This window comes from Passer montanus, unplaced genomic scaffold, assembly GCF_014805655.1.
Source record: "Passer montanus isolate IOZ18808 unplaced genomic scaffold, ASM1480565v1 scaffold20, whole genome shotgun sequence".
In the NCBI taxonomy this organism is placed as follows: domain Eukaryota; kingdom Metazoa; phylum Chordata; class Aves; order Passeriformes; family Passeridae; genus Passer; species Passer montanus.
The window spans coordinates 3,575,022-3,602,976 of NW_024366592.1; the positions used below are offsets into that span (position 1 = coordinate 3,575,022).

A 27,955-nucleotide genomic window follows, 5' to 3' on the forward strand; every position below is an offset into this window, starting at 1 on the left:
TTCTAATACAAAAACAAGAAAAAAAATTCAACTTGCATTTAAACAGCGCTAAGAAAGAAGAGATTTTAGCAACAGCTTCAGGTCCTGCAGGAGGAGACTGATGGATGGAACACATAACCGTGCTGTGATCATTGTATCATACTGGGGGGTTTATTATTGTTATTTGGGGATTCACAACTGCTGATCATTATTCTTTTTGTCTTTTCTGGTGTGTGTTCTGTTGGGCACAGAAATTTAACCTTTGCTTATCTTTGAGCTGGTTATATTTAGACTTCAGAGCTGGTATGCTCAGAAGGTGGCCCAGTCCCAAAGCCTGGAGCTGGGACAGGCTACCCACTCGACAGTCTCTGCACCACAAGCCTTTGCACACAGGGTGTTGGTGCCAGGGAGTTAAAATCTGACCAGAATACACTTCTGCACCAAGGAGATGGGATGCATCTCTGTGTCCCAGGGATTAGATATAGCCAGTTTGCCTGTGAGAAAAAGGGGATCTAATATTAAGTTCACATCTGTTGTGTGTCTGTCCTATGACAGTTCCTTCACAGCCTGCCCTTCAGTGAATTTCACTTCACAAAGTATCTGCTAGAAACTATTTAACCTGAAATAGAGTTAAACAAAAGCTAAATGAAAGTTAATGACCATATAAGCAGCTGATTCTGGAATAGCCTTGTGACAGACACTTGAGAAATGCCCTGCAGTTACTGGAAGGTATTTCCCAAGGTCTCCTTGGGATGTTCTGTGGCTGTGTCAGCAGATGAAAATACTGTCTGTATTTCTGTAGCCACAGGTGATGAGGAATTGCTCCCACAGTGTAATTTAAACCTACTAGGGTTCTCCCTGGATGGGGTCAAGTGCACAGAGACTCTTGCATGTTTGAGTTCATACAACTGAACAAGATCTGCTTCATTTCTGCTTTCTCAGGGTCCATAGGGAACAAACTTTGGTCCATATAGAAAGTACAAGTCACACCAGTGCTGCATGTCTGGATTCAATGTGGCAGTTTCCTGAATTGCAAAAGGCCACTCTGCTACACTGAGCTCTGAGCAGGCACAGACTTTTTGGGGACAAAGAATGGGATCCTCTAAATGGTTCGAGTGGCCTGAAGTTCAGCAGTGTTAAAAGGTTCATTTACATTTTCTCACAAACCTCTCACAACCTCCTTTGTAAGATGATTAATACCAAGTGAAAGTTTCTGTTCTGGGATCAGCTATTGCTCAGCTTACCTTGCAGCAGAGCACACTGAGGCCTCATTCATTCCCACTCGAACATAGGCAGTAGTTGCCAGCTGGAAAATGATGACAGATTTGCATCCTGTTCTGCTCCGTTTAGGAGCCCATGTTCACTGCCTTGCAGTAACAGTATATTTGCACAGCGCCTTTAAGCCCAAAATATTGTAGTTTTACATGACTTAAGGGTGGCCATTTCTATCAGCCTTCAAGTGCAGCAACCTCGGGGCTGGAATGTGGCAGCCAGTTACCAGACCACAGTCCATAATAGTGCACTGTGTGAGTGTCTTATCCATATGAAAGTGCAAACAGAATTTGAGCAGGCAGACACCAGGCTGACCTCCCTAAGCCTTACTTTAGCTACAAGATCTTCAACAGCCATAAATAAACAAGCCCTGAGTTGACCTCTCTTTTGTAGCACAGTCCTGCCCCCAGCTTTGTGCCAGAGTAATGCTTTGCTGCTGCAGACCCTCCGAGGCTCCTGCTGAGCCCCCAGCAACCTCCTCTGACCCTGCAAGGTGCTGCTGAGCCTCTCTGTGCCAAACTGAGTGTCCCCACACCATGAGGATACAGCTGCCTGCCTGCCAGAGTTAATGAGCAGAGAACCTCAGCCTTCAATTAAACGTTTTCTCAGCCATATTTCTCAAAGATCTTTACAGAAAAAGGAGGTATCCTGCTCCTTGTTTTACACAGAAGGAGGCTGGAGGCTAAAATGCAAAGAAATTAAGCAACTATGTGAAAATTACAAAGCAGATTATCAGCAGAGCTCAGAATTAAGTTTAGCTCCCAGCCCCACCACACCCCTTTTTATCACTTTGTGCATCAAACAAGGCACAACTTAAATTCCATTATTTTTTACCTTACCATGGGAAAGAAGCAGTTCTGCTGCAGCTTTCTGTTTGACTTCCTCTGGATTTGCATCAAGCCAGTCCGGCTGTGCTCTTATTTTATACTTACTACCACCCTATGGAGGTTCTTTTATGTGCAAGTGCCATTGAAATTAAGTTTGAAGCTAGAGTTTAGTGGGATCAAATTTTTGGATATAAAATTCACAGAAAATCTAAAATACTGAAACCTGGGCCTTGTGAAAAAAAAAAAAAAAAAAAAAAAAAAAGAGGGAGGACTGCAATCTAATGGTCACTTCTCTCCTATCACTATATGGTTCCAGTCCAATAGGAACTGCTGGCTCCAACCAGCCTGCCAGAGGTCTGGAATGCTGGAACAAAAGGCCAAAAAATATATTTTTTTCCATCCAGACAACATTTTAGGTGGAAAAAGAAGGACATATTCAGCGACACCCAGATGAATAGCAGCCCTAACAATGCCAACTTTTCCGCTCCCAGAGTTGTTTACACCCACAAAATTAATTGTGGTGCCAAACCGCAAGGAGAGTTGTGACTCCCTAAAATGTGTGGTCTTTATCAGAAAGGCCAGATGCAGTAACTTTGAACCATCAGACACATTAACAATGCCTGAGGGTGTCATACACAAAGAGCTGACACCTTCAAGCACTGATGCTAGAAGGATGGACATGAACACGAGGTGAGGGTGGTGGGAGGAAAGGTCTTTTTCAGATGTATCCAAGGTAGAGCAAATTTTATTACTGGGCTAGAAACAGAGTATCCCAGGAGTGAATAGCTCACACATTTGATCCCATCTTGGGCTCAGTCCAACTCCCACTGAAGTTTAATGGAAGTTGGATCAGGCCACTGCATTCACATTTTTTCCATGCATGGAAAACTATTTCCGTTACTTTGAATTACAATACCACTGGCTTTGGATTTTATATAATAAAGTAAATCTAGACCACTGTTTATATTCCAAAAAACTGCATTCTGGGATGCCAGCAAATATATTGCCTGTTGGATGAAAAAAAAATAAAATAAAAACTGGACACATTGGTTTAAAAAAACAACAGCTCCTAATTATTAAGCATAATTTCTCTTCCTTGTGCTTTTCTGGAGTCCTCAAATATTTAAAATATGAAAGGTACATATAAATTGTTCTCTGGTGGTTGAAATGGTGGAATCTGTAAAACTGCAATGTTTTATAGCAAACTGAGGTTTAATATAAAAATAATAATCTTCATGACTGGCTCATTGCTTGTTGGCATATTTTAAGCATTTTAAAATTTACAGGGGGAAAAAAAAAACAACACCCTTGTGGTGTCAGTAACAAAGCGGATGTATATTAGCAAACCCTTATATTTTGGGAATTGGCTTCTCTTGATTGTTCTGACTGCAAATGAACTCTGCAGATGCTGAGAGGTACAGGAAATGTCTTGTGCTAGAAGCAGCATTTGCTCCCTGCTTTATGAATTGGATTGTACTAAAATCCCAATGTGGTAAGACTGATTAGCAGACTTTGGTAATGCCTTCTGCCCTGGTACAGTTTTATTACCAAGGAAAAGCAAAGAGAAGACTTCCACAGTGAACACACACCCACATCCTGGGAGCAAACGTTCCTGTGGTTAGCTCAGGCCAGGGAAGAGCACAGCCCCTGCCCTCTGAAACACAGAGCAGCAAAAGAAAAGAACCTCACCAAAAGAATAAAACAAAACAGACGTATACACAACAGAGGGAAAGAAATGTCATTGAGGGGCATTTAATTTTAAAGAGAAACTACAACTGGGCTGGTGGTGAGGAGGATTTAATAGAGCTGAACAAGGTGACCACCTGCAGCCACTTCAGAGAGAAGAACCACCAGCAGGATGAGGAGTGCAGCTATGAGTATGTGTGCAACACTTCTTTCCACTGACAAAATATACTCTGCAAACATCCCTGGCACCAGAAGCTTTCCCTCTCTATTGAAAAATGAAGTATCAGCATGGGATTTAAAGGAAAATTTTAAAAAATCCCTCACACACACAGCCATGTGGTTTGAGCCGGGCAGATTTCCCTCGGCCCAGGTACAGAAGAGTCAGGTGCTGGCTCCATGGGCACTCCCAGGCTGTGCACCGGTCAGCCACAGGTTGAACCTTCCTTCTTCACAACAGCAGGCTGTGAACTTTCCTCTACCCCACTGTGGTCTGGGGAGCATCCAGGAATGGTTTACAAGACTTTGGATTTTAAGCCATACTCATGTAGCCTTAGCTAACCTTCTCTCTAATGCGACAAAGCCTTTTAGAGAGACCAAGAATAAGTTCCAAATTTCCCAGTGCGGATTTGAAATCTGAATAACTAGGACTCACCCATGACTGGCTGTAATTTCCAATATGCAGTAACTGTTCCAGAATGCTGAGACTGACTGATCAGAGACAAGTAAGAACCCACTCCTCTTCTTCTCCCTGGCTTTCTTCCTGTCATTAAAGGACACATGCTGGTGTGCTTTGCCAGCACCTCCTCAGCTTCTTCACCCTGACTGGAGATGCATGCAAAGACCGATTCCCCGGCAGAACTGAAGGAATGTCAAAATAGCTGCCCTGATGGAGGGGGACATTTCAAACCCAAAATGTCTCTTAAATAAGCTTCTTTAATTATTATAATCTGTTTATTTATACAAATATAAAATATATTTATATAGATTTATATAATATAGATTTGTCGCTTTGGCAGCTCCTTTCATTTACAGACATACTGGTCAACGATCTCTGTGCACTTTTTACACTTGACGTAACAGCACCAGTGGAACTTGCAGTGGCAGCGCTCCACCTGCACGCTCTTGAACTGGTCGTAGCCCCTCCCGCAGCACATCAGCTCGCAGCCATCCATGCCCTCCGAGGTCTTGTTGCACAGCCGGCCCTGCGTGCCCAGCGAGCCCGTGGTCTCGTTGCGGAGGCAATAGTCCGGGCTGGGGTCCACGTAGACCAGGTCCTCCTGGGTGGGCATGTTGAAGCGGTTGTTCACCAGCTCCAGCTTGCCCTTGCGGCTGATCCTCATGGCGGCGGCGCTGTCGTACTTCTCCTTCAGCAGGTCGCCCACCTTGCGGAAGTCGGCCAGCTGCAGCCAGCAGGTCTTGAGGCTGCACGAGCCCGACACGCCGTGGCACTTGCAGGCCACGTCTGCCAGCTTGTACACAGCCTGTGGGGAAAGAAATGCAATCAGGCAGAGCCGTGTTTATTCCTGCTGCACTGGCAGCTGGCTTAATTACAACGAATTCATCGCGCTCTCAGAACTGCTTTGATTATCCCGCAATTTCTGTTGTTTCGCCCTTCAGAGGGGACAAAGGTCTTCTCCTCCCCCTGTTGAGACTGCTGTGTTCCTGTTCCTTAAGAATTTCTATTTCTGGTCGCACAGCCTGCAAACACGACTTCCTCACCCCACCTTCTTTCCCTCTGGCAGATTTCTGGCTTGAGAGCAGGGTCAAGAGAAGGAGCTCTCTTTGCGTGGACTCTGGAAATTCCCCACCTCACAGACCTCCATGGCATGGCATGTTTTTCCCATTCAGTGCTGCAGAAAGGGAACACCTGGGAACCAGCCCATTTCCTACTACCCACACCAGGAACCGACGCTATCATTACAGGGGTACATCTGCATCCTTTGGAAACAAATCCATGCACCCACACCCTTTCCTGTCATCTGCCCCGGGAGGAGCTCGTCCAGGGGCAGTGTGTATAGAGAGGCAGGCAGGGCTGGGGGTGCACAGACGGACACATCTCCCTGGAAGGCAGCTCGAGGTGCTCCCCAGGGCTGAGCCGGGAGCCCTCGCTGCGTTCCTGCGCCATCTCGTGCCCGGCTCCCTGCACTAGCACGGCTGTCACCGGGCAGAACAGCCAGGATTTCAACAGCACACGCAAGCTGCCCATGCTGGCTTTTCCCACACACTTTCAGCTACATTTTCAGGAGCCTGCGGGGGCTTGCAGATGCACGACACCACTGGAAATCCAGCATCAAAGTTAGCAAAGAGTCCTGAAAATTCAGAGTGTAAAACCCTCCTCAGAGCGAGCACAGGATGTGTGGGCAGGAGCTGTTCTGGGGAAGGCAAGTGCCACCAGTGATCACAGGTGAGCACGGTGCCACTCAGCCCCCCACAGCTCCCACCACCCCTGTCCTGTGGAGCCAACCACAGCTCCAGCTGCTGAATGAGTCTCCCCCTCTCCCCCTTCACTGCCCAGATGAGGAGAAAGCAGAGGAAATTGGAGAATTCCTCTCTGACTGGGCTTGGGTCAAGGTAGAGAATAACAGACCCCACAAGCAGTTCTGAGGGCAGGACATGACCGATGGCCATGCCACTTAAACAGGCTGAAAATGCCTCTGATGGAAGGGCTTAAAGCCCCTTCCCATAAGCCCAAGTTCTCTTCCAACTCTCTTTGTGCAGGAATGGGAGCAGGAGGAGAATTAATGGGTAATTCCTCTGTGGTCAATTAAGCAGACCCCCTTCCAGGCTCTTCAGGCAGTGGCTGGAGTGACTGATGACTGAGGGCTGCCAAATGCTGACTGGGTAAACAGCGTGGGAGGACTGACTGCCACAGCCTGCCAGACAGAGCCACAGATAAGGGAGGGGGGCAATAAGAGAGGCTAATGGAGACCAGTTGGAAGAAAAGACAGATGGAAGGAAAGGACATATTGAGATAACAGCCAAAGACAAACAAACAGGAGCAATAAAGCCAGAAGCCACCACCACAAGGACTACGATGTGGAGTGAAGGGGTGATGGGGTCAGGACTGCCTGACAGATAAAAGACATCTGATTCCCTCCTGTCCCCCCCAGCTCCTTCTGAGAGCCACAGAGAGAAGGGACAATCCTCTCTCCTGCCACCAGAGCTCCTCAGGATTCAAGGAGAACTTTGTCATTCATAGGAAACTGAGTGAAGAGACATGCCAAAAATCTGCCTATAAATCAGAAAGTATCAGCAAAAACCCTGGCTGTGAAAGCAGGGCAAGGCTGCAGTGGGATGGCAGCTGGTGGTCACTCTGCAGTGCTCACTGCTGGGTCTCCAGCAGTCCTTTCTTCCAGCATAAACTTCTGGGAATGAGGAGTTACATACACACCTTCCTACTTACAAAACCAGTAACTCAGAAGTTTAGGGATGCAGGACTAGACAGGACCTCCTGGGTTATAAAGTGTGATGTCTTGCTATTGTAGGCCCTGCTTCAAGTAACGTTTTCCCTAAATGCATAGGATGCCCTTTTAAAAGCAATTAGGTTCTCAGCCACCATTATTCTGATTGCCATTCCAACAATAAAATATATTTTTCTGATTTTCAGCCTATATGCATTTACTTTATGTCCATTTGCTATTGTGCCAAATTGGTCTTTTGCTTAAAAAGTACTTTTCCTTCCCTATTATTTCTCCCACAAACACAGACATCAGTCATATCCTCTCTCCACTTTCACTTTACTAGGCTAAATATGGCAAGCTGCTCTAGCACAGTTTCTTAAGAAAAGATTCCTATCCCTTGGGTCTACCCTAACAAGCCTTTTCTAGTCTGAGGTCATTTTACTTGGGAATATGAGAACACACAATACTTTGGGGCCTCACGAGAGCTTAATACATGGCATTAGTATTCCCCCATGTTGTATAAAAAGACTTATGTCTAGGTTGTTACAGGATATTTACCACCTTCCAAGCCATATTACATCTGCAGCCATTTGCAGAGACCAATTCTTTCCTACTCTTTTCCTAATGACTGAAGATGTATTTCATGCAAGGCTTCCAATGATGGTCTTTATACTGTTTTACTGAGTGTCATTAGCTGCTGTACAAAATTCAGATTCTTCTCTGTGATCATAATACCTACCACCTTTGCATCAACAGCAAAGGTCACCAGCCCATTCCTAGCAGTTTGTTGAGGCTCAGAAACAAAAATCCTAAGGGCAAGTCCTTGATGAGCTCTGCTAATCAAGCTCCACTAAAATCAAGCTACATTCTTTCACACAACTTACTGACATCTTTCCTTGAACCAGTCTTATGTCCATCTCACAGCTACTGCAAATTTCCTTACATTTTCCAGTTTAACCAAGAATTTCCCATGGAGGAAATACCTCAAATGTTTCACAGAAGTTCACATAAAAGTGACCTATCACATCTAGTCTGCTTTTAGAAAATCAGTAATGTTTTAAATGATTGTGTGATCAAGCTTTGAAAAGTCTTCTCAAATTATTTCCTATTTTCCTCTGAGATACCCAGTGTCCCCCACCCCAACTCAAAGCCCCAGGCAAAGCACTCACTCACTTTGGGTACCAAAACTTCTCTGCCTTTAGACTCAGCCCTGTCCTCACTGGCTGTCTCCTTTCTTCCAATCACCTCCACTGTGAAAGCTTAGAAAACTTTGCTGTTTATTTTATTAGCCTTTTCAAGGTCTGACTCAGCATGATTTTTACTGTTCTCACCTCCTCTTTACACTTCTTGACCTCTAAGACAGAGCTTTCCATTATTTATTTGCTATCTTTTTTTTTTCCCCTCCATTCTTAGTAGGCTCTTGATCTATTCCTAACAGCTTCTCTGTAGCAGTTATTCATTCAGTGAGGTCTGGATATTCTTCCTACAACCTTTTTTCTCTTGTTGGCATGCAGAGTTGTAATGGCTTTAGCATCTTGGACTTGAAAAAGTTCCAGACCTCCTCCACATCCAGTTCCTCAGCTGAGCTTATTAACCAGCTCCCTTAGTTTACCAGAGGGTGGTTTTTTTTTGTTTTGTTTGGTTGGTTTTTTTTAAATCCATGAGCTTAATTACACACTGGTTTATACTTCCTTTTAATTTAATCTAATCTGAAATGACTTGTGTTCATTTAATCTATGTTACTGCAGCTCACCTGGCACCTCAGCCTAGGGGCCATACTCTGCCCCTGGACCCTCAAGGCTGTTGGAATCTCATATTCACTCCTGGCTTTAGGCAGGGTATTTATCTGTAGTACAAGTTCATGCTCCAGACATGTAGGATGTCCAAAGCAAGTAACTCAGAAAAGAATGTCACATTCAGGCTACTACCCCGCCACACACACCCCCCATTTCTAAGCAAATGCAAAGCCTCTGCCCATCCAAGACAACAAGAAACCCCAATCCCAAACCAAAACCCAGCTTTCAAATTTACCCCAATTTAGTTTTGCGAAAGAACCATGAAGTGCTTGCAATGCTTCAACCTAACACACTGATTTCACAACCAAAAAAATGGAACAAATCATCTTTGGTGTCAAAATGAAGCTGCAATTACATGCAGAAAAGACAGACATCCAAGGGAAAGGGAAAGATAATTCAGTAACAATTAGAAGTAAGAAAGGGCACAAAATTTATAAGGAAACTAAGGATATTAGTTAGGAATGTGCAGAACAGCAAGACTAAGTACACTTAATGGGATTTTTTAACGTGAATTAGAAATAAAATTAACCTTTGAAAAGCTTACTTCTAGGCAAGAATGACAAAAATTTAAAACACCCTGGGGAAAATGCACAAGTGTTCAAGTTAGTATTCCTGTTCTACTTTTGGAAAGAGGCAGGATTACACAGCTGCACTGCATATGAATGATGCTACACCTTCCAGGCTATTAATCACAGACAGAGGAATTGTGTGAAAAGCAAAAGTGCATACACTGAATGCATGCAAAAGGGGTATGGGAAAATTGGAAAGGGTACACTAAAGTGACAGGAAAATGATTTGATGGCTGATGAGAACCTCTGAAAGGGAGAGTGTCTTCAGTGCTCAATCTAGTTTGTCAAGAAAGAATGGTGAATAAATTACAGTAGATAAATACTTGTATGCCAAGGAAATTCTGATTACCAAGAGGTTTTTTGATTTAGCTGTAAGAGTCAGAGAAAGAACTGACTGGAAGTCGGTGTCAGATAAATTCAAATGATAGTTAGGTTCAGAGTTGAAACAGGCATTAATGCTGGTATCATACTACAAAGGGAAGTGATGGATTCTCCATTCCTGGGGGTTCTCAGACCAAAAGTGTGAATCTTCTCAGAAAATGTTTGCCACCTAAATGCAAACTATTTATTGTGCCCAGTGCCAAGGAAACTGAACAAGGCCTGAATTTCAGAGATAGCCAGGCACCTGACCTTATATTCCCAAAAATCTAAATGATGGTAGTAGAAGACAACTATGTGTCAAAAGGTTCTTTTCACCACCAGCCTGTTACTCTCAGAGCTCTGGGAAGCTGATTTCTTAGATATAAACCTTAAAAATGGGCCATAACAGCACCTACTTTATTTGGGAAGGGTTTAAATGTCTGCACATGTGTGCCATATAATATCTCAACATTCGCCAAAATTCACTGGCTTTAGCTGGCAATGGAAACCTGACATTAAAACTGGAATACTGTCAACAGTGCCTGCAATATTCACAAAAATGCAGAAAACATTGACTGAATGCTTTTACTGGTGCACCACTGCATTATCCCCCATCAAACCTCCAAGGAACTTAACACCCAGCTACTCCCACCCTTCCGACTCTCCCTGTGAGAAAAAGCAAAGGTCCAGCACCGCCCTTACCCTGCGGCCGGCCTCGTTGTTCTGCAGGTTCATCAGCATGCGGGCCTGCTCCTCCGAGCCGCGCGCGTAGTTCTTCTCCCTCTCCTTGGCGTCCACGAACTCCTTGGCGAAGCGGTAGCCGTACTCCACGTTGTCGCCGCAGCCGCCCCACAGCCAGTCCCGGGGCAGGTCCTTGGGCCGGGCGGTGCGGCTGCAGCCGCAGCTGGACAGCTCGCCCTCGCGGCACGCGCGGCTGATGGCGTTCACCACGCCGGCCGCGCTCACCGCGTAGGTGAAGGCGGTCTCTCGGCTGCCTGCGGGACAGGGGTGAGGGGAGAGAAAATTAATGCTGCACGGTCTCACTTTGTGTGCCACACACAGCCAGGAGCACGCAAACGGGCTCCATGGCGTGCTCTGAGAAGGTGCACAGAATTTACTGGAGCTAAAGGATGTGATGGTCAAGTGCAAGGGCTCCTTCCCAGTCTGGACAGCAGCTCCAGAGGCAGGGTCTCCTCATCCTCTTTCCCCTTCATTTTTATCCTCTCTTTATAAAATTGAAAACGATCACATTAGAAATCAAGAAGATAAACCTTCCCCAGTTTCTCCTGAAACCCCTGCCTGTGTCCCCCTTGTTCCTGACCCCCAGCATCCCAAACCGAGTGAGCTGAGGGGAGCAAACCACCTGCAGCAAGTGCACAGCTGCCCCCACACTGTGGGTTTCCCTCGCTCCCCACATCTCCCCCGGTTCCCCCCTGGCTACCCTGTCAGAGCTCCTCCCCAGACCCTAATACCTCACCCCTTTTACCTGTAGAAAAACCTGTAAGTCATCCCCCAAATTCCTCATCTCACCCAGAGTCACAGAATGGAGGATGCCACATGGCTTTGCCTTCATTCTGTGGTTCTTCTCCCCATAATCCTTTTCTCCCCTGCTCCCTTCCCCCTCACCTCGAGTCACAAGATGGTGTGCACCCCATGGCTTGGTCCCCATCTTGTGGTCCTCCTTCTACTTCCCTTTCTCCCTTGTTCCCCAAACCCTCAACTGTGCTCTAGCTTATCCTTTCATTCTAACCTGGAGGAAACTCTCAACCAGCAGGAGCGTTGCTCACTTGCTGAAAATACAGCTGCTGATTTAGCCACTGCATTTGCCAATAACCATTAAGAACAAGTAACGAGGTTGGGTCTGTGCAAAAGGAGTACTCTGCTTAAGCCAGTTACTGCTCTGGAATGGCTTTCATTTAATTGGGACATGCAGTCTTTGTGGGCTCCTCTTCATTGGACTTGTTTTAGTTTACGTAAGGTCAGCTGAAAATTATTTGTAGACAAAGTGAAGGAAACTCATTTTTACACTGCAACATCGAGGCAGGGGCTCTTCCACTGCCTGCAGAACCACGGTGCTGGAAGAAGTAAAACTGCCATGTAGACCATAATAAATAAAAAGACTTTTCCATTAGCAGGTTTACTAGGTTCTGCCCTGCTTGGTATGCATGCCCTAGGAAGCCAAGCAGCTGGATCAGGTCCCCAGCTCGGTATTCCTGGCAGGGATTCAGCCCCAGTGTGACCGGGGCACCAGCACAGCCAGAGCACTGCATGAGGCCAAGAGTGCTGAGTGTCTGCAGAGGGAGAGGGACGAGGAGGCAATCCACACCTGCACTCTCACCACACGGCTAATAAATAGCTGAACCAACACCTTCAGAGCCATTGTGCCCATCACCAAACTTGCGGGTGATAAAGGGAACAACTGCCAAAGCTTCATTAGAATAAGCAATCTAATTGTGAAGTGGCTACTTACACCGAACCCCAGCAAGATGCTCTCAAAGCAAATTTTGATGACTTCAAAGGGCAGATCCTCAAAGCATAGTTTATCACCAGCTCAGGAGGCCCTCATGCCAGCTCCCTCAGCAGGGCTGAGCTGACACATTTGGTGTGCTCTTGTTCCAATTTGCACGTGCTGACAATCCCTAATTAATAGCAGCTTATCACCAGCTTAGTGGTAATGACCCAAGACAAAAGCAAGGCTGTAAATGGCATCCACCTCGCAGAAAAACTTTGGATTTTTTACCACACCCGAATGAGAGATGAATACTAAGGGTTTCTGCTCTGGAACACAGATGATAAATTGCTACAGGACACATAACACAAAGGGAGGTCTTTACTCGCAGGTCATTAGAAGAGAACTAGGCTCACCAAACCTCCCTGGTCCAAGAGATAGAGAGGAGTGACTCCTAGTTAGGCAACTCAGGTGAGACTGGCCTGTAAGGGAGTCAGGGTAATTCTTCAGTAACCACAATCAAGCTTTTACTCATCTAGTTTATTTTCCATGCTACGGGTCTTTTAAGGTAACAGTCCAATGTGCAGTTTTGCCTCTACCGGTATGGAGAAAGCTCTGAGGACACACCAATCATCCTTTTGAAGGAGAGCACTATCTATAGAGATTAAAATACATGCACGGGAAAGGACCTCACACTGTGACAGCTCGTGCAACACAGACTGCATGACTCCAGGTGCTTAGCATCCTTACAGCCTGACTGAGATCCCTGAAAAGACACTGGGATTTACACTTTTACTGTCCACGTTTTAATCGTCTCCACCTGCCAGATGCAGCAGCACAAATCAGCGTGCAGCTCCAGCATCTGCACGAGCTGTTCAGGCTGCTGAGGACGGTGGTGGGACAAGAGGCTGGAACAAGTCACAGCAGGGTGGGGTTCCCCCCTCCCCACCTTGCTGCCCACAAAAAATACTTGGAAAAGCACTTGGGTTTTCCCTCGCCCTCTCAAAGTTCAGCCCAGTTTCGCACCTATATGCTGCCGTCTCCAAGGACTGGGGTGTTACTCCCGAATTGGTTCTGGCCTCTCCCCCATGGCTGCGGGCCCCGGGAGCTGTGCCCGGCGGCGGGGAGCTCGGCGGAGCTCTGCTGCCCTCCTGTGCCCGCCCGCCGGGAGCCGGGGCTGCTGCGGCTCCGGCAGCACCCAGGCAGCGCTCGGCTCCCAGGGCTCGCCTCTCTGGAGCTGCTGGAGAAGGGAATGGGAGAAGAACGCACCCCGTCGGGGACACAAATGTGTGACCCTTTGCTTTTTTTTAATAAAAATGTTTTCGTTTCAACTCACTGTTTTTAAAAGCATTACCCCAAAGTTTGCAGATCTCGAAGAAAAACAAGGGAAAAAATTTCTCTTTGTTCTCTGCTTTTATGACTGTCTTTTTTTTTCTTCCCTTTTAGCATTTGAAAGGGCAGAAGAGATAAGATCTTTGGCTCCAGAAATGACTGGACTAACCTGGAAACCCCAGCCTTGCATTTAGGATTCCTCTGGAGGAGATATGTTCTCTCCTCCCCTGAGGAAATTCTAACATGACCTTTTGGGATGCTCTGTCCTCTTCCCCTCATAAACGCAGCAGTAAGGAATGTGTCTGTATATAACGTATAGAGCTATATATACATACACGTGCAATCTAAAATCTGTATTGACAGAACAGGAAGCAACTTTGGAATACTTTTTTTACATCATTATATATTGTTACTGAATAAGCCACATTTAAAAGCTAAGAGCAGGTCTCATAACACACACACTAGGAGAAAACAATGCTCCAAAGCAGCCTACTTCAGTGCTACGGGTGCCCCTCCAAAAGCTTTGTGTCACTGGACTGCCTCACTCTCATGAAAAGCACAAAATGAAGGTGTAATGATTAAACACAGACCGACCAGCTCTCCTGCTCCTGAGCAGAGTCAAGTTCTGTGAAGGGGAAAAGAAACTGATCTTCCAGGTTTCTGAGCGAGCACTCTCACAGGGATCTCCCAGGCTTTGGCCAAGTCAGGTTCTCCTCCCCTCTCACAATGCAGTGCAGCTCCAGAAATCACATCATACATGCCGTGCTCACATCGGTGGGTGGGCAGCGAGGGCTGCTGGCACACTATGCACCTTCTGGGTCCTTCTTATCTCCCTTCCTCTCCCTCTCCACAACAATCTGGCGTGTCTGTGCACTCTTGCAGATACTCTGGTCTCCAGACCTTTCTCGTGCCATTGGCACAGAGTACAGAAAAAGGGCTGTGGTCCAGATTTGGGGCTCAGAGGTTGAAAACAGGAGACAGACACACAGTATGAACACAGGGAAGAATTACTTTATATCTGGCATAACCTAAGAGATTGAAAGGCTTTGTCTTCTCCCCCAGTCTGGAAAATCTATTTGCTGCAATGATAAGAATGACTCATTACAGTGTAGGAAAATGTAAAAGCGGAAGGTGAAGCTATAAAAAAGAGGAGAGGCAGCATCTCCCTCCACAGCAGCTTATCACTGACACAGATAACAGCCATGAATCACCAAAGATCCTGGAATACCCCAGGACACCTTTAGTGACATTTTTCTTTTGTGCCATCTGGTGCTGGAGCATAAACATCTGAATGTGCTCTGACCAGAGAACGGTTCCAAAACTCTGTTGGGATAGGTTTGCAAAGAGTGGGCAACTGCAGGCAGCCACCTCAGACACTGCCATCAGCAGATTCCTACCACAGATACAACTGCACTCAAAAAAGGCATGCACACACAAACCAAATGGCAGGAGCAGGACTAGTGGCCATACCCATCACACACCTACAAAACCTCTGCCTTCACCAAAACACAAAGAAATCTACTCCCGTTCTTAACTCATAGGATCAAATTCATTTTAGTGAGGAGAAATCCTCCCACTTCCACTCTGCACTCTAGTTCCTTCTTCCTCCATAAAATTCTGATTCTTCCAGAGCTTCTCATCCTTCAGCTCTGATCTTTGCTCTCTTCTACTCCACCCTTACTTTACTTCTCCATGTGTGGACCCTCTCACTGGACTAACCCAGAGTTGCAGGAAGCTACTGGAGAATGAGGATTGCTCCAGAAGGGGAGATTCCTATTTTATTGCATCCTTGTGCAGTCACAAGTATTTTTTTGGGGATTTGAAATTTACACCATTCTTTAGGAGAAGTTACACATGAGGGAGTGACATCAGAAAGGAGAGCTGGAGGTATATTTTCTGTCCTTTAGTGGATGAAATTTCAGTTTTCATCCCCCAAAGCACAAGTTTTAACAATCTGGGATTGCACGCAGCCCCATCTGGCCACCACCCTTGCTATCAGAAAGTGAGAGATCAAGGATGCACAGATGCCTTGGATGTGTGTCAGGAACTGGAAGTATTTCCAGGAAATGGCATCTCCCAGGGGAGAACCCCAGAGAAGAACTGTAGGGGTATGAACTGGGCAGAAAGAGAGGAATTAGAACAGCTCTGGTGTGCTGAATTAGGAATTCTGCAAGATTCAGTAACACATGCAGAAATATCCCTAGAATTCTCTAGGGTGACACATGAATTTCAGGATCAAACAGAAGAGATCACAGGACTTTGTGCCCTATCTCTTCAACGCCCCAGAGGTATTAAAGATGCATTGTCTCTCTGTGTCCTGCTGCTTATGCAGGTTTTTAGAGAGTGAAGCCAAAACCAGTGTGAGCCATACTGGGGGTACAGGAGCTGAAGGTCTTTTTCCATCCCTCGAGTTCACAACCGAGAAATAGTTCTGATTCTTCTGTGTAAATGATTGGCTTTGTGGGTGGGAAACAAAACCTTCAGACAGGGGTTGTGGAGAGTGAGGAGTGTGTGTGTGTGTGTGTGTGGCTGTTTTAACACCTTTTCTTTATTGGCCTGGCTGTCGGACATATCAAACCGAGCCCGGATTTCTCAGTTTCTTGCCATCAGATGACTGCATTTCAAAAGGAGCTGGGACAATGTAGCTAGGTCACACCTCAATTCAAGTGCAGCAATGGCCTGTCAATGCGCCTTTTAGGGCCAGCAGGGCAGGAATTATAAAAATCTCTTAGGTTTACACAGAAAGTGGCACTACGGGGAAGTGGGGGAATTTCCATGCCCGGAGAGTCCATATTTCCCACATCTCAGGGCTGCATATTCCCTGTCCCAGATGTTGGGAATGATAACACGGGGCTATTGTTCCTGCCTCCAGCTTCTTCCCTCATTACCTTTGAAGAACCACACCAAACAGAGGCAGCCCCCCCTTCCTGACCTTCCCGTGCTCCCCCCAAAAGAAACCGTGTCCCCCTCGCCCCCCTGCTGCCCCAGCTGGCTCCTGCTGTGGCCGAGGGTCATCGGTGCCACCAGCCAGGCACAGGCAGCTCGCAGGCAGCGCCTGCACACCAGGGAATGGGAAAGCTCGTTAAAGGCAGCTCTAGGAGCCGCGCTAATGGGGCTCATCACTCCGGCGTGTGCATCCGAAGGACGGGACAGAGGCACAGAGTGGCCTGCGCCCAGCACGTCCCCGTACTGCTGCTGGGTGTACTCCTGTACTTCCAGGTGCTCCTACCTATTTTCATGACCCTCCCGAAGACGGAAGTGTTGTCCACCGTGCTGCAGTTCCACCGCCGCTGCCGAAACTGGTACTGGCACTCCTTGATGGCGCTGCGGGCCCCTTCCCCGATGAACACCATGTGCTCCTGGTAGAGCTGGCAGAGCTTGCGCTGCCCGGGGGACAGCCCCGGCAGCTGGCTGCACACCGGCTGGGCGCCGATGATGTACATCTCAGGCCTCTGGATGGGGTTCATGGCCAAAGACCTACGATGAGAAAAACATCCCGGGCAGTGTGGAGGGAGAGGCCCCCTCCGCGAAGCGCCCGACACCTCTCCCCAGCAGCCCAGCCCAGCCCCGCTCCGGGAGCCCGTGCGCATTTCTCATGTCAGCTGCCTCCCTCCACAGCTCTGCCAGATGCGAGGCTTTTCCAGGGCTCTAGCGGGAGTAACACTGCTCGTTTGTAACCCGAGTTTAAACACAGAGGACACCCGGGATGGGGAGGGGGCAGAGAGAAAGCTCAGCACTTTCCCTGCAGGAGAAAGCCAGCAGCTATTTTACACAGCGCCAGCGAGCGATGCCTGCCTTGGAGCCAGGCTATTTTCCGCTCTTCGGGGGAAGGGGCTCCGCGGCTGCTCCCAGGGCTTTTGGCAGCGGGTAGGAAACCTTACCCATCCACTCCCTACGCATTCCCTACATCCTAGAGCCCGGACGGCATTTCAGCGAGCCCGTACAAAAGGAGCCCAGAAATGCCTGGAGCAGAGGGGCTGTGTCCCACCACTGCCGAAACTGGGCAGGGACAGCGGGAGGGGGGAAAGCCCGGAGGGAAGCGGGCTGCTGCGAGAGAAGCCCGGGAGGCAGGGAAGCTCCCGCGGAGGGCGCAGGGCAGGAGCCGCCGCACGGCTCGGACGGTCCCGGTCCCCGGCCCGCGGCGGACAAAGGCGCCGCCGGCTCCCCTCACTTACCACCAGGAGTTGGCGTCGGCCACCGGCGAGGTGCAGCTGCAGAGGAGCGCGGCGGCGAGGGCCAGCCTCGGCCCGGTCATGGTGGGCTGCGGGGGCAGCCCCCGCGGAGCCGGCCGCCGGGACGGGGCGCCCTGCGGAGAAGCGCCGAGAGAAGCCCTGGAGCGGGGCCTGCGTGCGGCGGGGGCGCGGCGAGCTCAGCCCGGCTGCTGCCGCCCCCTCCCACCCCGCAGGACCCTCCCCCGGCCGCCGCCTCCCGGGGGCTCCGGCGCCCGGCCCCGGGGCAGGGGCCGCGCTGCCGGGGCTCCGCCGCCGGAGCCTCCCCGTGCGGCCCGGGGGCAGCGCACGGACGGCAGGGCTGTTCTCGCCCCTGCGGCCGTCGGGAGGGTCTCCGGGAGCCTCCGCGCAGCCCCCGGTTCGGCCGCCTTTGAGGCGAGCCCCGGTCCGGCGGTGCCGGGAGCCCCGCGGCCGCAGGTGTGCGCGGAGCCGGCGGGGCACATCAAAGCGCCGCGCCGGCCCCGCTGCCTTTGTCATGCACAGGCGGCTCGGAAACGAGCTGCCCCCTCCCCAACACGGCCTCCCGAAGGGCCCCACAACACGGCCCCGGCCCCGTGCTCCGGGCCAGCGACGAGTGCACATAGGGCTGGCACCGCAGCCTAATGGCTTTATGGGCAGGGAAGGTGGACAGGAGAAAAGCTTCTAAGGCTCCCCTTGTCCAAACACCCTCTCCCCTCCCCGCTGGAGTCACCGCGAACCTCAGCGGCAGGGCAATGCCGCAGCTCCTCAGCTCTGTCTCTCCCGGACACCGGCAGAAAGCAAATGCGGGCGTCCTGCCCCGTGCAGGTACTTCGAACGTGCTCCTCACACCCTGCCTCCTTCATGTCGTAGGGAAACAGCCACCTTATCGCACCACCGGCGCTGCCGCTGCTGCCTCCATCTCTACAAGGCTTCCCCCTGTCCTGTCCCACCCCGCACCACATGCTTCCCACCTCTCTTCCACGGAAAAATGCCCCTCCTGCCCCAGCCTCCTCACCAGTCCTGCCGTCCCCCCAGGCTGTGGGGTACACGAGTACCCAGCCTTGCCGTCTGCCTCGGAGCAGCACCCCAGACATGAATCACCAGCCTCGGCAGCTCAGACTGCTGAAGTATATTTTTTATCGAATTCCTTGCGCCCGCCACGGTGGACTTGCTGTGTTTGTTTGCAGCACGCTTCGCTTCCTCCCCCATCCAGATGTGCTGTACCTGCAGCTGGTGGCCCATCTCACCTGGCAGGCAGATGTGGGGCTGCAAGTGCCAGAATCAGCCTCAGGACAAAAAAGCCTTGTGTGACCCAGCACCTCAGTGGGAGGGGAGTTTTACTGCTTGGGCACAGCGGGATCCATGTCTGAAGAAAACAGGGTGACTTTATTCACATCTTCTATATCCTCCCTTTTCCTCCTCCCACAGCCACGAGCGTGACGGAGGGATGGCGAGGTGTATGTGTGTATAGCCACGCATACATGTTTTGGGTCTGTTTCTATAGGGAATAGACAGAATGGAAAGTTTATCTCCCTGAGTCTGGGGAGGAAGGAAGTTATGTATGGATGAATGGCTTTTCCATGACAAACAATGAGTCTGCACAGACATGGTGTGATGTCACCTAAAGAATTTCCAAGCCAGCCTCAGATACAGAAAACCTTTTCGCTGGCAGAGATGAGAGCGTCCCACCTTTCCATCTCGCCACAGCCAGAAAGAAGAACTAGGGCAGTGGGGAAAAAAATAAAAGCCCTCACTGTCTCACACACACACAAGGCATGTGCCATGTAAATAGATGACATGATGGGAGAAGTGCATCTCCAACTTTGCCCTCACCCTGCAGATTCTGAGAAAGGAGTAAACCATGGCGAGCCGCCCGGGTGCCTCTCCCAGCCAGGAATGTGAGACGGCAGCAGCTGATGAGGCAGTTCCACAAATACAGGTGATGTCAATGTCCGTGTGAGCTTCTCTGAGCACATGTGCGCAGTCGCAGCGCTCATGGGGCAGCCAGGACACACCACCAGGCAGCCCTGCACTGCTGGGACAGCCAGGACACACCACCAGGCAGCCCTGCTCTGCTGGGACAGCCAGGACACACCACCAGGCAGCCCTGCACTGCTGGGACAGCCAGGACACACCACCAGGCAGCCCTGCACTGGTGGAGCAGCCAGGACACACCACCAGGCAGCCCTGCACTGCTGGGCCACCCAGAACACACCACCGGGCACCCCGCCCTCACGGGGCAGCCAGGACACACCACCAGGCAGCCCTGCACTGGTGGGACAGCCAGGACACACCACCAGGCAGCCCTGCACAGCTGGGCAGCCAGGACACACCACCAGGCAGCCCTGCAGTCATGGGGCAGCCAGGACACACCACCAGGCAGCCCTGCACTAGTGGCCCACTGACAGCACCATGGCATGGTGGAAACTAAAACCTTTCCAGCTGGGAAAGCCTGGGGGATGCTCACATGAAACTTGGTCCAGAAACACATGGCATTAATATCTCATTTGAAGTATTAATATGCACAGGCAGACGATGATTAACAACAGTAAAGTGTTATGAATACTGCTGGCAGCAACCTGACTGCCAATAAGCACAAGCAAGTGCTTGTCATCCTATTTTGAAACACAAGACATAAGCTTTGCTGTATGGGATAAGATGGCTTATGCAGCCAGCCTAATATCCTGTCAAAGGTAGCAACTAAAGGAGTTCCTTCAGCAGGAAAGGTCTCAAACTCTGAATTCTACCTAAAATCTGCTGCTGGTGAAAGCAACTGCCATTGAGCTAATATGTGAATTACGGAAGTGAATTATTTTTAAGGTGCTGGAAATAATTTCTTCACTGGCTGTGTTTTTGACTTCAGATAAAGTGATAAGAGCAGGTGAGGCATTGCTGCAGGGATTTAGGCTCAGCCAGCAACTTCCACACCAAAAGCTGAAAAGCACTTGCCTGATGGTCTGAAGAATATGGTCTTCCCCTCTTGTGTCTGTTTCTACTTGCCACCAAAATCCTGAATGCGAGGTTTTGATTTTGTAAATAAAAAGCTTAGGTTATTTTTTAAGCCTAACTGCAGGACTGGTTCAAACAGTTTTGAGAGGTTGTTTGCTCAAGCAGGGCTGGGTGGGAGACATCAGTGAAATTTTGTGAGGATGAGAGGTGGGGTGAACGGAGACAGCAAAGCATGAGGTAGGACAGCCCAACCTCACTGCAGGCAGAACCCTCACCCCATCCTTCCCCATCCAAGGGACTCCCACTTTCACCCCAAACCAGCAGCAGCCCGCTCACACCAACTCAGACCACTCCTGTTATGCTAAGGGAAGAAGCAGCAGGAGGAAGAACTCCAAAACCACAGGTTGACACAGCAGAAGTGAACTTGCTTGAGCACTGCAGCTCTGATGCTTGCACCCAGAGCGCTAAGGATCACCTGGGCCAAGTAAGGAGCTGTTGCCTGAAAACAGGACATGAATCCCAACCCTTAGATTAAAGGTCTAATGCTTCTAAGAGGGCAGAACAGTGGCAGCAAGCCTTCATCTTTGTAAGCCTTGGCATTCTGCTGCATTCAACAGTCTGCTGCCCTAGGCAACTGTCTCCTGTGTTGGCTGGCTGCCTGAAGTTTGTACCTGTGTTTGCCTTTGTTCACTTTTCAGAGGTGACAACTGTGCATGAAGCATAAATTTACACATCCAGTTTCCAAAGTCACAGCGAAACATTTGGAGAGCTATCACTGCTTTCCCAACACTGTCCCTGCCATGTTTGCTGGAGGGAAGCTGCAAGACTCCAAGAAAGGGAGGTCACGTCCGTGAGATCATTTGCAAAGATTTGGCAGACCGTGAAAAGAGCTGAACCCTTGCTGGAAGACAGCCCTGATAAATGAGAAAGGGAGGGTTACTCATGCAAATTCCTTATCCTACCCTTATTGTTTCTTAAAAAATTAGGATGTCCCCAAATGTGACAGAGATCTTTACTGCGTACTGTAAGGAGTTGAAAGAAAACATCACTTCCAGCATTCCTCGTTTCTGGAACTTGTCTGATTTCTTCTGGTCTGGGGAGAACTGGACATACACTCTAGCTGTAATGATCAAGAGCTGGAGTTCCTGTTTATTCTTGCAGCTTGACTGGAGTTCAGTGCTTGCTTTTAACGCCTCACAATGTCCAGTGCATCCAGAAACACTTACTGCTTTCTCTGACACAAGACACTTCTCAAGATGTGAAGGAGATTCACTGAAGCGGAGTCTCCTCTCTTAAGGAGCCAGTAGAGATGCATTGTGAGTGTCTTGGTTTAACCCCTCTTCCTCCTCCTCCTCCTTGCCCCAGCTTGTATTGCTGAGCACAACTTCATGTGGTCTGGGGTATTCCTTTGGGCAGTTGGGATCAGCTATCCCAGCTGTGTTCATTCCCAACTCCTTGTGCTCCCCCAGCCCACTCAGAGGCAGGGTGGGGTGAGAGGCAGGAGAGGCCTTGACTCTGTGCAAGCCCCGCTCAGCAATAACCAAAATATCCCTGAGTTATCAACAGTGTTTTCAGCACAAATCCAAAACACAGCCCCATACCAGCTACTATGACGAAAATTAACTTCACTCCAGCCAAAACCAGCACACCCAGGAAGGAGGCTTTCCATGTGCTGCTCCAAGGGGAATCCCTGCCCTCTGGTTCTGTGCCATGGACCTGCTGCTGACAGCATCAAGAGATGTATCACAACGTCCTGCTATCCATCTGCTTCTGGCAGACAGGCTGTAACCACAGCTCTTACTAAGACTTCAGGAATCTCATTAAAGTCACATACTTGCCCATTCAGCTGAACCAGTTTTAGAGGGAGTGTAGATTAAAAAAAAAAAAAAAAAGGGAAAAAAAAAAGGAAAAAAAAAGCCAAAATCACTTGAAGGTAAATTGCAGTCTTCACACAGAAACCTAAATCATCTTTTATCTCACCACACCCTGACTAGTCTGGTTCTGTGCTGCTCCCCTGCTGCCAGCCTGTCCTCTCTCAGCACTGTACCACCACACTGCTGTACTGGTGTCAACATTCCCAGATCTAAATGCATTAATTTATTTGTATTGCAATTATTACTTAACCAGCAACTGGAGCCACCTCCGTAGGTCCAGACACAGCTGGGGTGCTACAGAAGGTGTAATAAAACCTTCTTAAAAGTATCCCAGTGTATCATGTCTGCCCTTTTGTCTTGACATTGCCTCGCCTCACTGAATTGTTACGCACTGTCTGTCTCTGCTGGAAAGGCAGATTATTCCTGCTTATATCCTGCTTGTTTCTTTTGGTACTTACAGGCTCGGTTTTATCTCCTGATGTGCTCATGCAGTACCTTTTTCTGCATCTCATCACCTGTCACCCCTGCTGACAGATCCAGATTTCCTTTCACCACTACCTTGCCCTTTCATTTTTCCATGACTCCCCTGGCCAATGACATCCAGCCTCACTGTCACCAGGGCATGTAGTGCAGCAAATGCCAAGATATACCTGCCAGTCTCAGCAGACTCAGTGACAGCTGTCCCTGAAGTGCCTCACGAGGGAGAGCAAGAATGGAGGAAGCTTGCAAATAAAGCAGAAGTACCAGACAACAAAAGCAGCTAGATACTAAACATTTTTGCCATTTAAAACCAGAATACGTACAAAGGATAATGACTCTATGAATAAAACAATTTCTCATTTGTGAAAAATACAAAATATATGTATAGCCTAATGAACACTGTCATTTTCAACACAGTATTTCATGACAGGCAATGAGCTCACTTGGAGCAAGACTGTCTCACCAGCTACAAGAAAAGAAGCAAACTCCAAAGATTAATCAGGACATGATCCTCCTTCCTCTCAAGGGGATTCAGTGGTACTCGTACTCACTCCTACAGCAGATTAAATCCTAGTGTTGAGCCAATCTGAAACCAGCAAAAGATGTCCCAAAGAAAAGTGCAGAGACTCAGCAGAAGCTGCATATGCTGAAACAAAGCTGATTTAGATTTTTTGAAATTGAGAAAGAAGCAACACAGACCCATCCCTGCAGGTATAGAGCTGTCTGGAAACTCTCCACATTTGTGATATTCCCATGGACAGATCCAAGCCATCCAGTTCCATTTTACATGAGATATCTATTTGCATGTTGGCAGCCTCAGCTGAGAGCCAGAGTCCTAAACCAGGACATGTCTAGCCCAAATTTTGCACTTCTTGTTCCCACGACTACTACAATACCAGGGTTTCTGGAGCTTCAGCAATCATCCATAATCACAAAGTGAAACCTTCTTAGCATCCTCTATTTATATGGGAAAGTCCCATAAGAAATTAGACCAGCTCTACTATGCATAATTATAAATCTAACAAATCTAGATACATATATTTGAGAGAAGTACCAAGCATTATCCTCTGCTGACTGACAAGCAGCTTATTTAAGATGCCCATGGTGTCACAGCTTCCTTTCCAGACAAGCACCCCATCTCCTTAAATTGCACTAACAGTTTCATCTTCAGAAATGCTCCCCAGGCCCCCTCAAAGGAGCCATGGGGGGGGTCAGGTTGAAACAAGCCCAGGCAGGATTAGGAAGCCCATGCTGCTGCTCCCCCAAACTCAGATTTCCAAGAATGAAAGATTCCATCCCTTTAGGCCATCTAGCTAATGTCTAGCTTTCCCAAATGTTAAATTTACACGAAGGATTAACCCTAGAGGGGAGTAAAACATGAGAAAAGCAGAAAGAAGAACATACATCCCTCCTTTGTTTTCCAGAGGCCACCTGGCAGCTGGTTTGCTACCTGCTGTGTCTGACCCCAGCACAGACCCCTCAAGCAGTGGCAGGAGGGCAGCCCTGGTCCTGCTGGGGAGCTGATGCTGCCTGCAGGATTTGTGTGAGAACTCTGGGCTCAGATTATGGTGGTTATGAGCACACCCATCAGCCCTCCTTGAAGGTTAGGAAGCGTAAGAACACAAAGTTCTCTGACAACATGAGCAAGGAGGCAGAGCTAGGCAGTCCAAGTCAAAGCAACTTCTCCGCAGAGATTTTGGGACAGGCCAGGGGATGGAAACAGCTGGATGACTTTAAGTGTTCTCTTCCTCACTCTCATCTTGGAAAGCATGGAGAACCCTCATCCTCCCTAAAGGGCTGTCCAGCTACCCCCGTCCCAGTGGAGCCATCCCAAACCAAGATTTATGTCTCCACATCTCACAGGCCTGGACCTCATTTTTGCTCTGGATATAGATTCCTTTTAGCTTGTTCCATACTCTGTAATCATTACATCAACTGCCAAAGGGAATCAAATATTCAAAGTACAGTGAAACTGTTGCTGCAGTGGTTCTTAATTCTCCAGGAGTGAATGACTGGAGGAAATGGAGATGCACTGATTACTGCAGTGTTTTGCACATTCTGCACCTCAGTGCAGGTCACAGGGACCAGCATCAGACTGGGTCACATCAAGACCCTCCTGTCAGTAAATCACTGCCAGCAAAGCTTGATATGTACACTTCCAAAGGAAACAATAAAACATTGGAAAAAATCCAAATTCATTATAATTTTTATCCTTCCTAACAGACGCTTCAAAGAGGTTCTTATAAAGTCTAGTCTAATAAAAATAATAATGGTCAGCTTTTCCTCCACTCTAGACTTGCAAAGCAAGCACATACACCCATCCCTTAAAGCCCACAGCCCTGACAGCCACTATTTTTCCTTCACCTTACAGAAAGGGAAAGAGAAGTGCAGGAGGGGCCAAGTGACAGGTTGAAAACAGTAAATCTGTGGTGCAGCTTTACCTCCATTCAGTAAAGCATTAAACCAGGTGCCTGAAACTAAGTATATCCTTACTAATTTTTGCTGAATTGGGATAAAAATTAAAATCTGCTTGTTTTCTCCATTCTTTCAACCATCAAATATTTCTGCTGTCAATTAAATGCTGCTCCTGCTCAAATACAGTGCATTCAAATACAGAACATTTTGGGAATGATGCCCAAGTGTATAATTGCATCAACTTCATGGTTTTCACAAACAGCTTCCAAACCAAAAAGAAAAACTTTTTTTTAAAGCATGCTTACTGTGTTTTATATTGAAAATAAACTTAGTAAAGGTTGAAGCACCATAAATAAAGCCCTGTCTATATCAGCAGATGACACCAATTTAACCAATTTCAGAACTTATCTTCTATGCTGTCACACTTCAATGAAGGAATTTCCTGTTAATTCTGGGTGCAAGAGATTTAAGCTAAACCTATTCAAACTGTCTGGGGAATAGACTGCATATACATTTACACCAAAAAGGAGATAATTTTAGATCTCAACTTCATTCTAGCACCAATCACTTACATGCAATTTGAACTGCAGAACATAAAGGTATCCTGTTACAGATCTTGTTTTTAAGTTCACAGCCATAAGGCTGAGGGCACAACTGCACAGAGAATGAACATCAGCCTCCTGGATAGGAATTACACAAAGCTAGGATGCTGCCAAAGCTCCTGTGTTATCAGGTCACGGCCTGAAGTGCAAGAACACCATACAAAGAAGGGGGAAAAAAAAATCAGCGTGTTAAAAAATGGATAACAAAGTATTAGTTTGCAATATGGCTCTGTGTAAAATTACCTGATTTGTAACAGACGAAGTTCCCAGTATTTGTGCTAGGATTTGTAAATCCTTCCCAAAAAGGGAAAAAGAACAACTGGAAAAGTAACTGAAGCTGCTAGCGCACTTTACTCAAATTTGTTCATTTTCATTGACTTTGCCTCAGTTTTCAAAGCATATTATATAGATATTTTAACTGCCAAAGCTATCCAAAAGCTTTCCAAAAAAAGCTGTGTTTTTTCCCTGCTTCTCTCGCCAACACGAACTCTAATGTGACATTTTGGTACAGACACTAGAATAGCATCCATCTCCTCCTCCCACAGCTCTGCCTGCCCAGCAGGGCTAACCAAAATCAAAACTTGCTTTGCATCAACACAACCAGTGCAAGTTGTCACCAGACTGACTTTCCACCCATGGTGAGGCTTTCTGAGCACATCCTGCACTCCACCAGTGGCAATTTCATCCTCCAAATAGCTCAGCCCACACCTAGGCTTCAAAACAAGGAATCAGATTTCAGAGGTGCCTGTGGAAAACTGTGTTTTTCCTTTCCTGCTTTGCACATGAAAAATGCTGTAGCCACCAGAAATGTAACTCCAAGGGGTTAAATTATCTGGAAGAAGCAGGTGCTTATCTAACACCTCATCTGCTCAGAAAGCAGCAGCACAAGCCCGTGAATGACTGGCACCAGACAGTTTGGCCCTGAGTTGTTCTGAGAGTCCAGATTGTAACACCCCACATTTTGCAGCCCTTCATACATGGATTTTAAAGCCACTGTTCCCACAGCAGGTGCAGCTGGGCTGGATAAGGCTGCCCACTTCGGATCACTACGATCCTGCAAACTTCAGAAGGCACTCGGATATTCTGACTCCCAGTGCCAACCAGTTTCCAATCCAGTTTGTTATGGAGAGCTCAGGGAGGGCAGGACTGCTGCTTTTCCACAGTGTGGGCTGATGTCATCTTTGAAAGATCACACACCTACAGTGTCACATGGCGTGAGACTGTCACCAGGTCCCAGGATCACACCCGGAGAAGGAAACGAGCAGGCACTGAGTGATTCTCATTCCTGGGAAAATTCAAAGAGAAGGGCATTTTTCTCAGAAGCAACCAGTGCTTTGGCCTCTTCTGTGGCCAAACTGTACCCTGGGCACAGGGTGGGCATCAGGCCAGGTGCCCTGCAGGGACAGAGCTGCCTCCCCTCCCCACTCACCATCACACCTTTATGCTAATGGCACTCTCTGGCCATAGAACACTTCTATAAATATCCTCCAGTGAAAACATGTTAATATTGTTATTATTTTGTTCGTGCTCACACTAAACCTTGTGCAGAACTTACCACACACAACTGACCAACCTACAGGAGACAGTTTTTTTTTTTTAAAGAAAATAATGTGTTTATTTTCCCCTTGAAACTAAAGGGAAAGTGGGAGAAATCCAGCGGGTTAAGTTCTTCCAACTGCCACTCAAATAGAGAAAATTAAAATTATCCATTTTACACTACAATCCAAGAGAATATTTACAGTCCTGGAGATTCTTTCCCCAACCTCTTGAACAT

General features: G+C 48.0%; 1 protein-coding gene across 4 annotated transcripts in view; it reads right to left on the minus strand.

Moving 5' to 3' along the window:
* Positions 1-4,677: 4,677 nt before the first annotated feature.
* The window catches only part of WNT5B (Wnt family member 5B), a 65,234-nt gene continuing 41,956 nt past the window's right edge, over positions 4,678-27,955 (minus strand). For 3 of the 4 annotated variants that reach the window (XM_039707960.1, XM_039707958.1, XM_039707959.1), the window contains exons 2-5: positions 17,847-17,977; positions 16,901-17,148; positions 10,593-10,885; positions 4,678-5,245 (exon numbers count right to left, since the gene is read on the minus strand). In XM_039707960.1, coding sequence (XP_039563894.1) covers positions 4,787-5,245; positions 10,593-10,885; positions 16,901-17,148; positions 17,847-17,977 — 1,131 coding nt within the window. In that variant the 3' untranslated portion in view covers positions 4,678-4,786. Of the gene's footprint in view, positions 5,246-10,592; positions 10,886-16,900; positions 17,149-17,846; positions 17,978-18,598; positions 18,790-27,955 lie in introns of those variants that run through there. The other variant, XM_039707956.1, reaches the window with a different exon arrangement.